Here is a 13,559-nt window from a genome sequence, read left to right on the forward strand (position 1 = left end):
CTTAGGGCCGACGGCAGCCTCTCGGGACCAAGCGGCGCCTCCGCCCGCCCCGCCGCGGAAGGCAGCGGCCATGGGGGCGAGGGAGCCCTGCCGGCGGCTGGAGGCGGTGCTCGGAGCCCTCTACGACCTGGGTGGGTGAGCGGGGTGCGGCCGGGGGCTCCCCGAAATAAGGGATGGGGGGGGGGGGGGGGGGGCGTTCACTCGGGAGCGGAGTGACGGCTGACCGGGGGCTCCGCCGCGCAGGTGAGGAGCCCGGCAATGGGGGCGAGGAGGAGGCGGCGGAGGAGGAGAGCCAGGAGCCGGTGGCGGCAGGAGGAGGAGGAGGAGGAGGAGGAAGAGAGGCGGGGGGGCAGCGGGGCGCCCGCGGCTTCTTCGTGGGGCTGCGGGACGAGCTCCGCGCCGCCGGCCCCCCGCCGCCCCCCGCCCCGCCGCTACAGCCCGTGGAGGTGGTGGTGTTCCGCGGGAGGAAGAGGAGGGTGAAGGTGAAAGAGGAGGAGGAGAAGGGGCGGCCGGGCCCCGGCAGCGGCGCACAGGTAGGCCCAGGGCACGGATCTTGAAGCACGGATTTATTTCTTTCTTATTTTTCTGTTTTTTTTTTGTTTTTTTTTTTATACCTGGGCACTTGGGAGCTGCCCCAGGACCACCTCGGGGAGAAGGCCCAGCTCCTGCTGGGTTCAGGCATCGGACACACGTGGCTTTAGACTTTAAAAAGTAGGAGAAACAAAGTTGGCTTCTCGTTAGATCCTCAGAGCTATCACTGTGTGCTTTGTGTGAGCTGAAGCATCTCGGAAAGGCTCAGTACCAAAAGTGGCTGCTTCTCCTGCCCCAAAGGGTGGAAAGGCCCGGAGCCCATGGGCCACCGAGTGCCAGTCTCGCTTTGAACAAGTGTGCTCTTTAAACGACGTTGAGATGGTTTTAATGGGACCTACCTTTTGTAGATACTGCTTCCTCTGGACGTGTTTCTCTTTGCGTTAATGGCTTAAAGTTCATGGCTTAGCACTTTTGGTATGAGTTTTGAAATGAAAGTGTGCATGATGCATAGCTCACATGCAATTGTGCAAATTGTGCAAGGCTGTTTCAGTAAGACCCTACAATATCTACACATTAAAAATACCATTAAGACTTGTATTTTAATAAATCAAGGTAGTAAAGCCAGAAAAAGATACCGCTACCACCCAATTTAGCATTTCACTGCTTTCTAAAGAACTATCCCAATCAGCTTTTAAATATAATTTAAGTATAATTTTTAAATATAATTTTACTTATTATATTCAATGGAAATGTTTTATTTTGCTTATAGACCAAAGCAGTGGCTGAAAAGAAAAACAAGCAAGAATTTAACTTCGAAAAAGTAAGTCACCAGGATCTATCTAATCTCAGCACTTTATTGTGCAGGAGTGTGTATTTATATGTTTGGGAAAGGTACAGTGGGACCAAGGAGAAGCACTGCTAGAAAAAGGTATCTTTTCATGTTACTTCGGCCGTGAGCTGTGCTGGAGGAGGAGTGTGCTGGCTGTTGTGGACAGCTCTGTATGGAGAGAGGCATGTTACAACTCTGTGTCCTTTCTTTCTGATTTGTCACCGATAATTTGAGGAGGTGCACTGTATGTCAGTGGTGTGAAACTATGTGAATACCCATAATGTGTAGCATACGCTGTTTTAGGCACGTGGTGTTAAATTTGCATTTCTAATCCCATATGGAAAGGGAGGAAAAAAAGCAGGCTTCCATTTTTGAAATAACAGATGACTTTTTTCCATTTGTCTTTTTGTGCTAACCTGTTCTATAAGTGTAACCAGCACTGGCCTTCTTAGCTACATATTTTTTTGCAGATTTGTGCAAGTTGTTTTGTATGCCCAATCTCTGCCCAGGGTCGTGCTGTGATCCAGCAAGACCTTCCGGTGGAGATTCTGTGTGGAGTGCTGTACTGGTGGAAACACTGGGGCTTCAACTACTACCTCTATAAAGGTTATGAATTCCGTCCTGGTTTTGCCAGGGAGTTCTGGTGTAGTGTCAACTGTGTACGTATATTTATGTAGTTGAACCACTGCACCATATGCCCATCTGTGTTTCTCACTGGTCAAAAGCTCTGCAGCCAAGGAATGGGAGCGTGCTGCAATTGCTGGGTGCTGTGGGTAGCATGTTTTATTGCTCAGGTTTGTACAGCACGACATGATTCACTTTTATACAAAGTAGGTCCTTCCCATGTGTCCAGTTTTGTGTGAAATGAGAATCAAATACTGACCCTCTGTTAGTCCTTACTGTCCAGACATTAGATAGACAGCGGTTAACTGTTCTGCAGTATAATTCAAAACTCAGTATTATTTTATAGCATGCCGAGTTCAGGTTTTAGCCAGGGTTTCTCTGGGAGTGTGACTTTGTTGTGGTCTGTCAAGTATTATTTTACAACGGGTCAGACAACTACAAAACACTTGCAATATTTTTATGATGTTCTAGGCTCGCTTGGAAGTGCACAGGTTTGGGATCACGGGCTATGAGAAACAAGAGCAACGTTTATGGGAACGGGAACGGGCTATCATGCTGGGAGCCAAGGTAATTCTTGCTTGTTTTGTGCTCGGAGGTGACCCAGCTCTCACAATGCAGGAAGGTGATAAACGCTGTGGGGTTTTGGCACTACTTTAAAACACCAGATTCCCTCCCATGCCCCTTCTCCCACCTCATGCTTACTTTATGTTTTCTGTTCAGTCTCGTCTATTTTCTATAGACATTTGGAAAATTAGTATGCTTGTGTTATCAGAGATGTTTAGGTGAAATAGGACTGATTGGGATGGAAAACACCACTTACTAATTTTTAATCAGACCATTCAAAACTAAGTGGCTGGAGGGGGAACTACTTCTTCTGAAGCTTTTTAAAGCTTCTCTCTCCCAATGACTTAACATTTTTTCTAGGTCTTTGGGAGTGGGGAAGGGACTATAGTTTTTTTCAGGCTTGGTGTTATTGTGGAAACTCTGTAGGTCTGCTACATAACATAAACATCCCTCTCTCCCAAGAAACTACCTTATCTACCTTAAGTCATTTCCTCTTATCCAAAATGGAATAAACCACGTCTTCATTCTTCCCCACCACCTGAAAAATTATTTCCATGCAAATGTGAATATTTTTTTTGAACCTATTTGAAAATTTCATTGGTGGTATCATTCCCGATCTTTTCTGCAGCCCCCCAAAAAGGAACACATCAACTACAAGACATATCAAGAGAAAATGAAAGAGAAAAAAGCAGGGAAGGAGGATGATAAGGGAAAGGTTCGTGTGAAATTTTGTCTTTAACAATTCAGCATGTAAGAGCTAGCCCAAGAGCCTGACAGATAATGCCTCAGGCACAGGAGGAGTGCTTGGGCTTGACACCTGCTGCTCCCCATGGAGTGGGTTCCTGACTCCAGCAGGACTCACCTCGTCAGTCAAAGCTGGTTGTGGGCAGTATGAAAGGCACAGAATTTGTCCTGTGCTACGGTGGGCTTCAGTGCCCCAACTTTGGAGGCTGGTAGACTGATGACATGAAATCAGCAGCTATTTATTTTTTCACGCCTCTCAAGAGAAAAAATGTTGCCTCCAAATAGTGTTTGTTGCATACTGAATAACCACAGAAAGCCAGATCTTCAGCTGGTTTCGTATCAGCACAGTTCCATCTAGGATCTTGCTCACTATTTAAAGCAAGGGTGAGGTTTCTGTTGCATCCATCCCCTAGCATGGCCTGTCTGGCCCCAAGCCTGTTCCCTGCCTCTGCTGTAGGTGGGAGCAGGCTGCAGGGCAGGTTTCTGCTCCACCAGCCTGTCTCCTGCCACCTTCTTTTCCAGGGGACCTACTTCTCCTCTGTCACGTGGCTTAAAGCACAACCCAGTGCATGGCCAAACGCAGGCGAGCCCTGTTGTGTGACAGGTACGCTCAGGCAGGCAGCTAGGTGTCTTTGCCTGCTAGCAAGTAGATCTTTTGACCAAAAGATCTATCACATACCCAAAAGGCAGGTCTCCCCTCGTGTAGCTGGATCTGCACCTCCTCACGTGGCAGGGGCAGCGTTTTGGCCATGAGAGGGCTGTGCCTTCCACAAGGTGACGGAAGGGCTGTGGGCATGGTGTGGTGCCTCCGGATGTGTTGCATCACTTGTCCTGTCAGGAGGTCTCCCAACCTGTTTTAACGCATTGCGCTCTGTGAAACAAAAAGAACTGTGTGCTGTTTGTGCAGAGGGTTGTTTAGCCGAGGTGCTCGGTTCCTTTGCCATTAAAATATGTATCTTTAGACACAGGAACACAAAGGAGATTCTCTGAAGAAGAAGAAGAAAGACCTGAAGGAGAGGTGAGACATTTTTAAGACTGGTAAATTTATTTCGTATAGCTTTCCCAGTGTATTGCCCCTGTCTAACTATGCACAGTCTTATACCACAAGTCACGCACAAATTTCTCAAACTGCAGAACTCTTTGTTGCAAAATGATGACCTGTGTCTAGCAGCTCCAGAGGCTTTAGGTATGCAGCTTAACTGAAAACGTGTCAGTTCTGCTCTAGGATGTTTAAGACTGCAGCTGGAGGTGGGATGGTTGGGAATCCCTGTGTGGGGACCTACGATATGCCACTGAGAACATTTGCACTGAGAAATAATGTTTGCAAAACACAAGCTACAACGTAGAGAGGCTTGGAAGGTAAAGTGACATCCTTAATTATAGTGCAGCAGGCTCACTGACATGTGAAACTCTTTATCTCCTTTGTCTATCTGAAAGTCTTTGTGGTTTTAAACTCTTGTTTTAATGTAGTTCATTTTGTAATGTGCTACAAGTTTGGATGACGAATGGTAATAAACGTTCTGGGGCTGTTACACGCTATGATTTGGTATTCCATAATACCAACCCTGACTGCATAAATAAGTGATGTTTTTCACCAAATTGAGCATTTCATGAGTTTCTGCTGTTTCTCTTGATTCATTTCTTCCCCCCCTCATATTTCAGGAAGGCCAAAAGGAAGAAATCAGTGCCTAGCATTTGGCCTGCAGGACAAGTCGGAAAATTCAGAGATGGGACTTTGATTCTACAAAGTGGTGACATAAAGAAAATTAAATCATCTAAAGTTATCAAATGAACTTATGATACAGAAGGAAATGGACAAAAGCCATAAGACAGAATTCACACTGCCACCAAAACATAGCTCCTTGCCCTGTCGCCGTGTTGTAATTCTTGTACCTTATTATTTGTTGCAGGTTTTTCTATCTTCCATTTGTTCTTCGGGGGAATATGAGAATTTACCATTTTGTAAATAAAAGTAAGACTTTTTAATAATTAAGAAGGTTGCACAGGCTATTTTTATTAATCAGTATGTGCTAAAGAAAGCATTTCACTTCATTTCAGTATCTAGAACTAAATTATTGGCTCTAAGCAAAAGATTAATGCATCAGTTAATGAATTAAAATATATAGCTCTTTGCTTTCATCTGGAAGGAATATGGCAAAAGCAGTAACTTACTTGCTCTGAACCTGAAGGAGGTGTTCTTACGTGTTTAAACGTTTACCAGGCATACGTCTGTTTCTGCTTATCTGAATTGTTAGCGGATAGAGGAGCTGCACAACAGACAGTTCTCCTGCCCAGCAAAGCCTTTTAAGGCTTCAAAATTACCTGCTTGAGAATGAAAATGCGCTTTTTCTGAAGTTTTGTCCCAGGTAAGAGTTAGAAACTCAACTTGAATATCTCCAGAAAACTCCAGATAGTCACTGTTTCAGATCGCGGTTTCGGGGGTGGTAGTGATTAAGACAGTGTACAAAACCAGACAAGATTCAAGACCTGAGCCAAATGCCAGATGAGGCATAGACACCCAGTAGCTCCTGATCGTTCACGGTTATCTCAGGTTTGTTTTGATCAGTGTTCCTGTGCCTCATAAGCCTTTTCTATGAAATCTTTGTCAAAACTGAATTTTTTGTGCTATTTTGATTTCAGCAATTTGGTCGGTCTGAAAGAACAATTTTGCCCTCTCTAGCTTGGTTTGTTTTGTTGTTGTGGGTTTTTGTTTCTGAAGGTTGTGTTTCCATTGGAAACGGAATTAATTGTTCATTGAGTTTCAGCTTATCCAGGAGGGTTTGGGAAGCACGCTTCCTAGCTGCCTCCTGGGAGCCTGAATAAGGTGAGCTCTGACCTCATCAAGTGATGAGGTCCAAGCCAGCTTACAGCTAGCATGAGAACAGCAGCACCAGAGGCTGCTCCCTTCCCAAGATAAGAAATTATCCTGAGGTAGGGAGAACTACAGCACGGAAAGGGATGCTTTCTCACACGCTTCTTCCCCCGTACCTTCCACCTTACTTTCAAGTCTTGGAGATAATGCTGTGCCAACACAGAGAGGACTAAAAAGAGGGAAGGAGCAAGCCTAGAGGGAAAATAGAGCAAGATAAAAAGAGGAAGGGAGTGTTTCTGCACACCCTTCCCACACGGCTCCAGAACTGGATTGCTGGATTGCTAAACACTGTTACCACGTTTCATAATTGCTTAATTGGATTTCTTCTTATTCGGTATTGGTTGCAAATTCAAACCGGAATTAATAATCCCATCTGGTTACTGAATATGCACACTGCAGAAATATCAAATCACAATTTCACGTGAAGGTGTAATCACCAAGCAGGATTGAACAGAGAGCATCAAGACTTGCTGAGGCAGCAGGATGGGCTTTGGATGTTACAGAACAGCCTGTATCTTTTAATTTCTGGTTGATCCTTGAGCTTGGTTTTACAGTGCCCACTTCTAGATAAAGTGCTGTTTATCTGGCTTTGGGTATAATATAACTTGGGAGCTTGTGTCCTGACTCAGCCTAGATAATTTAAAGGGTTCATTTTCCACCTCCACAGCTCCCGAAAGGTTTTTAGGGGTGAACTTTGGTCAGAATGGAATGTCTAATTAATGCAGTCCTGGTCTCGGGTTTTGTAAGTGCTGTTAAAAAAGAGGTGAAGGAAATTCAGTTCTTAAAATAAACAGTTGAAAATTGAAATGCCAAGGTGACAGTGGAACATTAAACCTTAGAAAAAAGCAAAAGCTTATTCAGAATGTTGTTTCCTCACACATGTAAGCATGCAAACACACAGTGCTGTGGATGCATTACAAAAAGTTGCTGTTACATGGTGCTACGTTGCTTTTTAATATCACCTTGTCAAGGTGACTTAAGTTGGCCATCCTACCTTCAGGATCATGTTCTCAGTAAAACAGTGATAGCTTTAGGTCCAGTTTTGTTACTGGACACATTAACAAAAATGATAATGACTGGCATTTGGCTAACTAAACTGTTGAGAACCTTTTATGCACTTAATGTTTCTCTGGACTAGAATGTGTTACACTTACATGCTCTGTTATTTAGGATGTTCAACCAGCAAACAGTTGTTTTGGGGGCATGTACTGATGCATGAAAGTATTGACCGAATAACAGATTTGTTGCAGGCAAGGAAGAGCAAGGACCATCTAATTGTTACCTGCGGTCGGATAGCAGAACAAGGGAGAAAAGGAGAAAACTTTGTCACAGTAAAAGGCGTAAGAAAGAGCAGATAGGAAGAATACGATCAGTGTTATTCCTGTTTCCACATATGCTGAAGCCATTGTCATTATCCTTCCTCTCAGTCAGAGCCTTTACAATGAAAGAGCGATGCAAAGTTGTCTCTTGCTTAAAAAGCACCCTACCACTGTGATGGACGGTGTCTCCACACTCTCGTCTGTGCTTACTCCCAATTGTTCGTTGTGGCCAGGCTTTTGTTTCTTTCCCCAGCATTGCTCTTACCATGTCACTATGCTTTCTTCTTCTTTGTTAACAGGTGCTCATTGAGGTTGTGTAGATTAAACGAGTGCCTTTTTGGAGGGTCTGAGTGTGCTACCTCCGTAGCAGTGCTCAGTCCTTCTTGAGGCATCTGCCTGATAAAGGTGTGCAGCACCAGTGTGGTAGGTAATTTTAAACTGTATTACAAAGCTTTCTCTTTCCTGCCCAGTCTGACTTTTACATGATGGCCTTTCCAATCAGATCCTTCTGGTGCTGTCATCGTTTTCAAGCCGTGCTTCCTCCACCATCAGGACTTTCTGGAGACTGGGAAACTGTCTCTGGGAATGCATCTAAGATGGGTGAGACCTACATAACATCCCCTGTACCCTACAGAGTACATGAGCCAGGGGTAATCAGGTGGTGCTGAGACAGAGATGTGTCATGTGCTAAGTTCAGACATGGATGGTTTCTTTGAAGAAGAGATCTTGGTTTTCTCTGCGTTATTGATTGGTAACAAAGCAGGTATCAACAGCCAGGTGTGTACTGTGACAGTCTTTTCAATAATAATAAGAAAGGCACTGATGCTGAATTTGTTGGCAATGTTTTAAGAATTTATTTAGAAACTGTAAAACAGCATTAACTCATATGTCAGGTTTTTCCAAAAGAGTAATAATAATACACAAAGTTTTAGACCAAAAGACAAAAAGCAGTTTGTTTCCAATTCAAAAAATACAAACTTTTGCTACAGATACAAAATTATAAAAGTTTCTATTTTCCTCTTGATCTGGTGACAGACACATGCAGAAGAGATGTATATTTCACCAGGTCCAAATTCGTATAAGGTATGGGAAATGATGCTAAAGAAAAAAATGCTGTGGTTAAGAAGAAAACAGAAGAAACTTCTCATCCTTCACTTAGCCAGAAGTGAACACCATGATCTTATTCCTTTGCACTTTTTTTGGTTGCCAACATTTAAATTAGTGTTATTCATGCTTCATATAACACTCAGAAGTAACAGCAGTTTTACCTCATGCATTTATTTCAATATTCATCACATAATGTCTTCTCACCATGCTACCTACAAAGGTTAGTTTTTACTGACAACATTAAAGGAAGGTGGTAGCAGCCAGCGGGATGAAAGAATGTGATCTGGATCCATAAATACTTAGATCTACTGACTTACAAGAACATATTAAAAATCCTTCAATCAGCAGAAAAAAATAATTTAGTACTGGTCTGCTTGGATTTGCTTCCAATAACAAACGCAACAGAAAGTCACTTAACAGAAGGGGAAAATGCTGCTGAATATCTAGCTCAGCCAACACACATCTGTCTCCTGTATTGTGCAAAGATGCAGAAACCCCACCCATCTAGTTTTTGTGGCTTGCATAAGGGCTGCTACACATAAGAAGACTGAGTGCATCTTATTTGTGGCGGATTTGTGCTTCAAGCTGCCACTCCAGCCATTTGTGTGTGCAGCGTTCAGTAATACTGGATAGAGGAATGACCAGAAATGTTGTCAATAAAAACTAGAAGCAGCTCACTTAAAAAAAAATTAATAAAAATTAATAATAGTAAGATGACACTCCATCTTTGATAGTTTTCAGTGACAAGTGCCCTTTACGTTTGCAATGTGTTTGATTTGTTACCATAACCTGTTGATGGACTTGTGATCTCCCTTCCAGAGTTGAGCTAGCCAAGATGTTTGGCTTTTTCAGATTATTTTACCTGATTCAAAGGTTAATTTTTTTCTCTGCTATTTAAGCAGAATGCTGCAAAGCTGATAAAGCCTGAGATTAGGTCTAACACCTCTATTTTCTCATCTTTGTGAACAAAGGATGTACTAGATGGTACCAGTAAGCTGCTGTTAACAGGTTGTTGTACTTTGCATCCCTTCTCACAGGAACAGGTCATCTTAATTGTGGTCCAAAATGCACCACCTCGTTGGCAATCACAAACATGGCATTTTTCACGTGGTGGTAGTGGCAGCTTAACCTTGACCCTCTTCCTCTTTCTTCTTTTAATGTTAATATGTAAGAAAGAAAAAAATCTGCATATCACATTTCTTCTTGCTCTAGAACAACCAGGAAACTAGGGTATTGGTGCTCTGTGCCATCTTTACTAATTATACTTTCAAAAGAAAATTAAAAAACAGAATTCATACAGCACTACAACAGAACTCTGATCACCAGCCAAGAACAAACTACAGCAATATACTGTAATGGTTTATTTACAACATGATGGAACACTATGCACATAATAAATTACATTTGATACTTTTCCTCTTAAATTCTGATATATGTAAGTTTTTTTTTTTAATTCGGTCCAATATATTTTTCTTTATATGTCTTAACAGTATGGGAAATATGGGAGGTGACAGGGCTGTTTGCCTGTCTTCTATGTTTTAGAAGTCAAATTGCTTTCCAAATTCAAGATGCATCACAGTATCCTACTGTCCTTACTGACATGTATTTTAGTGCGCATCTTTCAGCCTCAGAAGTAGTAAGAGATTGTCAGCTAGGCCTGTGCTCTTAGTAAGAGATCTTCACAAGAACTCTTTCTGGGCTGATGAGGGAAACACAGGTTCAGGAAACTGTGTAGCACTGCACGCAGTGGGAGATCTGACAATGCCCCTGATGGCACAGTTCTTCTGTTTGGTCCCACTAAACTTAATAGGGAAATTTGCAGAGGAAAGAGCCAGGACAGGACGATGGTTCACAAAGGATAATGTTTGGGTTTGTGTGGGTAGGTGAAAACTAAGAGCCCCTTGTTGCTCTACAGGACAGAAAGTTTGCCTACAATATTTATTTAGCAGCTGTGCAGATGTTCCAAATTGACATATTCAGAAATCAAGTTTCATTGTGCTTATTAGAGGAGGACTTGCTTCTTTGTAAACATTTAGTCAATTTACAACTGCCTTATGTGGACTCCGTACCACAGGGGATGAAATTCATCTCAGTGCAAAAGGCTCTGCTTTCCTATTTATAAGGAAGAGCCTGTGCTCCAGGAACAGATGCATCCCACAAAAAGCAGCTCTGTGCTTGTCCAGGTGCCTGGGATATAGGAGGAGCAGGAGCTTGGAGCCCCAGAGAGCTGCACAAATATCCCAAGGAATCAAAAGGAAGCAAGAGACATCCAAAGCGGTCCCCTTTCGTATCTATGCCACCCTTTGGTCCCCTGGGTTCCTCCTGGATAGTCAGCAACACAATTTCTGCAAGGACCGCACTACAAAAGGCTGGCTCCCTCCCAGAGAAGGGATTTGGAGGAAATAAAAGCTGGCAAAAGAGATGCTGTAGATGAAGAACGTGCAGACTGCTGGGTTTACAACCAGATGGGAGAGTTACCTGCAGAGAAACAAGCTACCTCCCGCCTGAGCAAAGAGGTGAAAGTGCCCTGCTTCTCCCCACCTGACGCTGTTCTGCAAACGTCAAATTCCGCTCTGCTCTATGTTCACATGGCTCCCGCTGCCATCTGGATGCTCTGCATAAATATAACATGTGGAGTAATTCGTTTCCTAGCATAATTCTATCTACTTAAGCATTATTTCTGTTAAACTACCAAAATGCATCCAGCTAAGTCAAGAGACTACACTCTGTTGTGGTAACTTGGTTTATTGCTATGGACCATGCCAAATCCAAGTTGCTGAATTTGTACACAACCAACACATACACCCACTTAGTTTAGGTTTAGACCTAGGCTAAATTAGTCTTACTAATGCAGGATACCTACTTCTAACTGTATGTATTCCTTTTATTTTATTTGCATCTCCACTAGGTTAAAAAGAGACTGTAATGGTAGCTAGTCTGTACCCTACCTGTATGAGTGTTAGAACAACAATGAGCTTCTAGGAGCTTCTCTACAGAGCTGATGCGGGTCCCTAGCATCCGTATTTCCATTAAAACTTAGTAACCTGCACCACTCACTGCATTCTCCCCAAGGTACAACACTAGGAACCTATACCAAAGCAACTATGCAAACCAAACTCAAGTACTGCAACGCTTCTAAAACCCATTCAGAATTAATTTTAAACATCTGGCAATGGTTGAAGAACGGAAAGATCTAAATTCATTTGAATTCCCTTCACAGAAGCTGGGAGTAAAGACAAAGGTTCAGTCCCAAAACAAACAACGTCTGTTTGTTTTTAATAAGAAAAATGAAAGTGGAGTGCCTTCTGTATTAAAATTATCATGGGATGTGCCTCAATATAAAAAACTATGTGCAACTTATGTACAGTATTCCCACACACTGCTCTGACTGGCAATACTCAGCTTTTAGGTTCACTGAAGACAATTTTACGATGAGCATGCTCAAGAGGAAATTCAGGGTCCAATAGCATTCTAGCTGAGGTAGGTTAAAGCAGACCCACTAAATTAGAAAATCCTGCACGAGTTCATATGGCATTAAACACAACCAAAATTAAAACACAGTTGGTCTCTGCTATTCCTTAAGAAATCAAGATGAGTGTAGCACAGTTATTCCAATGTTTAAAAGGTTACTAATACAATCCATTTCAGACTTTGAAGAAACTACAGTTGCTTTCCTGCTTAACAGCTTAAGTTATTTTTTTCCTGTTGTTGGTTTTGTTTCCTATTTCAGTCTTGACATCCCTGATGGTGCATTGCTGTTGTGCAGGAGAGGTGGGCTACGAGATGCTTAGCTGGTTACAGGCACTGTGGTGGCAGGCTGCATTTCACCTGTGAAATAGCCCGTGACTATTTCATGCCGGGTTGCCTTCCGCTCCCCGCAGTGGCTGCAGGGTGGGATGCCACCAGTGAGGACGCTGGCTGCTCTGTCACAGTGCAGCCTTGCCAGCACTCAGCACTACCTGAGTGATGTGCTCAGGCCAGGGACTGAAAGTGCACCAGCACCAGGCTGCCCTAAGGGAAGCCTGGGCTGTTGGTCCTGCGGCTGTGGTTTAATGCAAGGCAGTTAGCTGGATTTGGGTTAGGGTATCTGTTTTCAGGCTTCATAATTACTCGTCTGACAACAGTATACAAGTGCTTATACCTATGCTTAGAGGGGAAAATCTGTATAAGCAGCAGAATTTAAGAAAAGGGCATAGTACATCAATAGGATATAAGAGCTGATGCTTGTGGTATCTTGTTTGATACCACTGCACTTATGTAGGATTGGACAAAATGACAAATGACAAAGTCTGAGATGTCATGGGCTCACACAGTCTGCTGCATCTTGTTCTTATGCATTACTGCTATGCACACACACTGCATATGTTAACTTGTTTTAGAGGAAAAGAAACACAAACCAATATGTTTTCTGACAACAGCATGCAGGTGGTAGTGCCGTGGTTATGGGAAGTTCCACGTTGGTCAGACTCATGTTGTCATGGACAGCATCTGAAATGGTTTCTTGCTTTCATGGGAGATTCAGGATACGGTCAAGTCAGACAAAGTATTTATGTCCCAATCCAGAAAAAAATCTTCAGAATGGATTTAGCATTAATCCTATAAATCTCTCGTGCTCAAACGTTTCATGGAAGTCAAGACATTAGTTACATCACCCTAATCTAATAGAAAATTAAGGCTTTTGATCTCAAAGCTACATTGGAACTACAACTGCCCAGGACTTACAGGATCAAGGCTGAAAAGCAGCATTTCTCTGTGTGGAATACTTTGCATATACCATATCTAAATAAATCTCTTATCAGTTAAATTCAAAAGGATCTACCCTGCATCATTTTTCAAGAGTTGTGCTGATAACCACAATCAGATCTTCTCTTTGTGATAGTCCCCACAATCACACTTAAATAAGAAATATGAAAATGTATCAAGAATATTTTTCTCTCTACCTTTCATATCTGAATTGCACAGGTATCAT

General features: G+C 42.9%; 1 protein-coding gene across 2 annotated transcripts; it reads left to right on the top strand.

Moving 5' to 3' along the window:
• Positions 1-4: 4 nt before the first annotated feature.
• C3H1orf131 (chromosome 3 C1orf131 homolog) lies at positions 5-5,274 on the top strand. Of its 2 annotated transcripts, XM_035538975.2 has the most exons (7): positions 5-131; positions 244-533; positions 1,301-1,351; positions 2,456-2,551; positions 3,177-3,263; positions 4,255-4,310; positions 4,955-5,274. In XM_035538975.2, exons 1-7 carry the CDS (start codon positions 71-73, stop codon positions 5,082-5,084), a joined length of 771 nt encoding a protein of 256 aa, XP_035394868.1. In that variant the 5' UTR covers positions 5-70; the 3' UTR covers positions 5,085-5,274. The 2 variants fall into 2 exon arrangements, with proteins under 2 accessions (XP_035394868.1, XP_035394869.1); XM_035538976.2 differs by lacking the exon at positions 3,177-3,263.
• Positions 5,275-13,559: the final 8,285 nt, after the last annotated feature.

Source organism: Cygnus atratus, chromosome 3, assembly GCF_013377495.2.
Source record: "Cygnus atratus isolate AKBS03 ecotype Queensland, Australia chromosome 3, CAtr_DNAZoo_HiC_assembly, whole genome shotgun sequence".
NCBI lineage: Eukaryota > Metazoa > Chordata > Aves > Anseriformes > Anatidae > Cygnus > Cygnus atratus.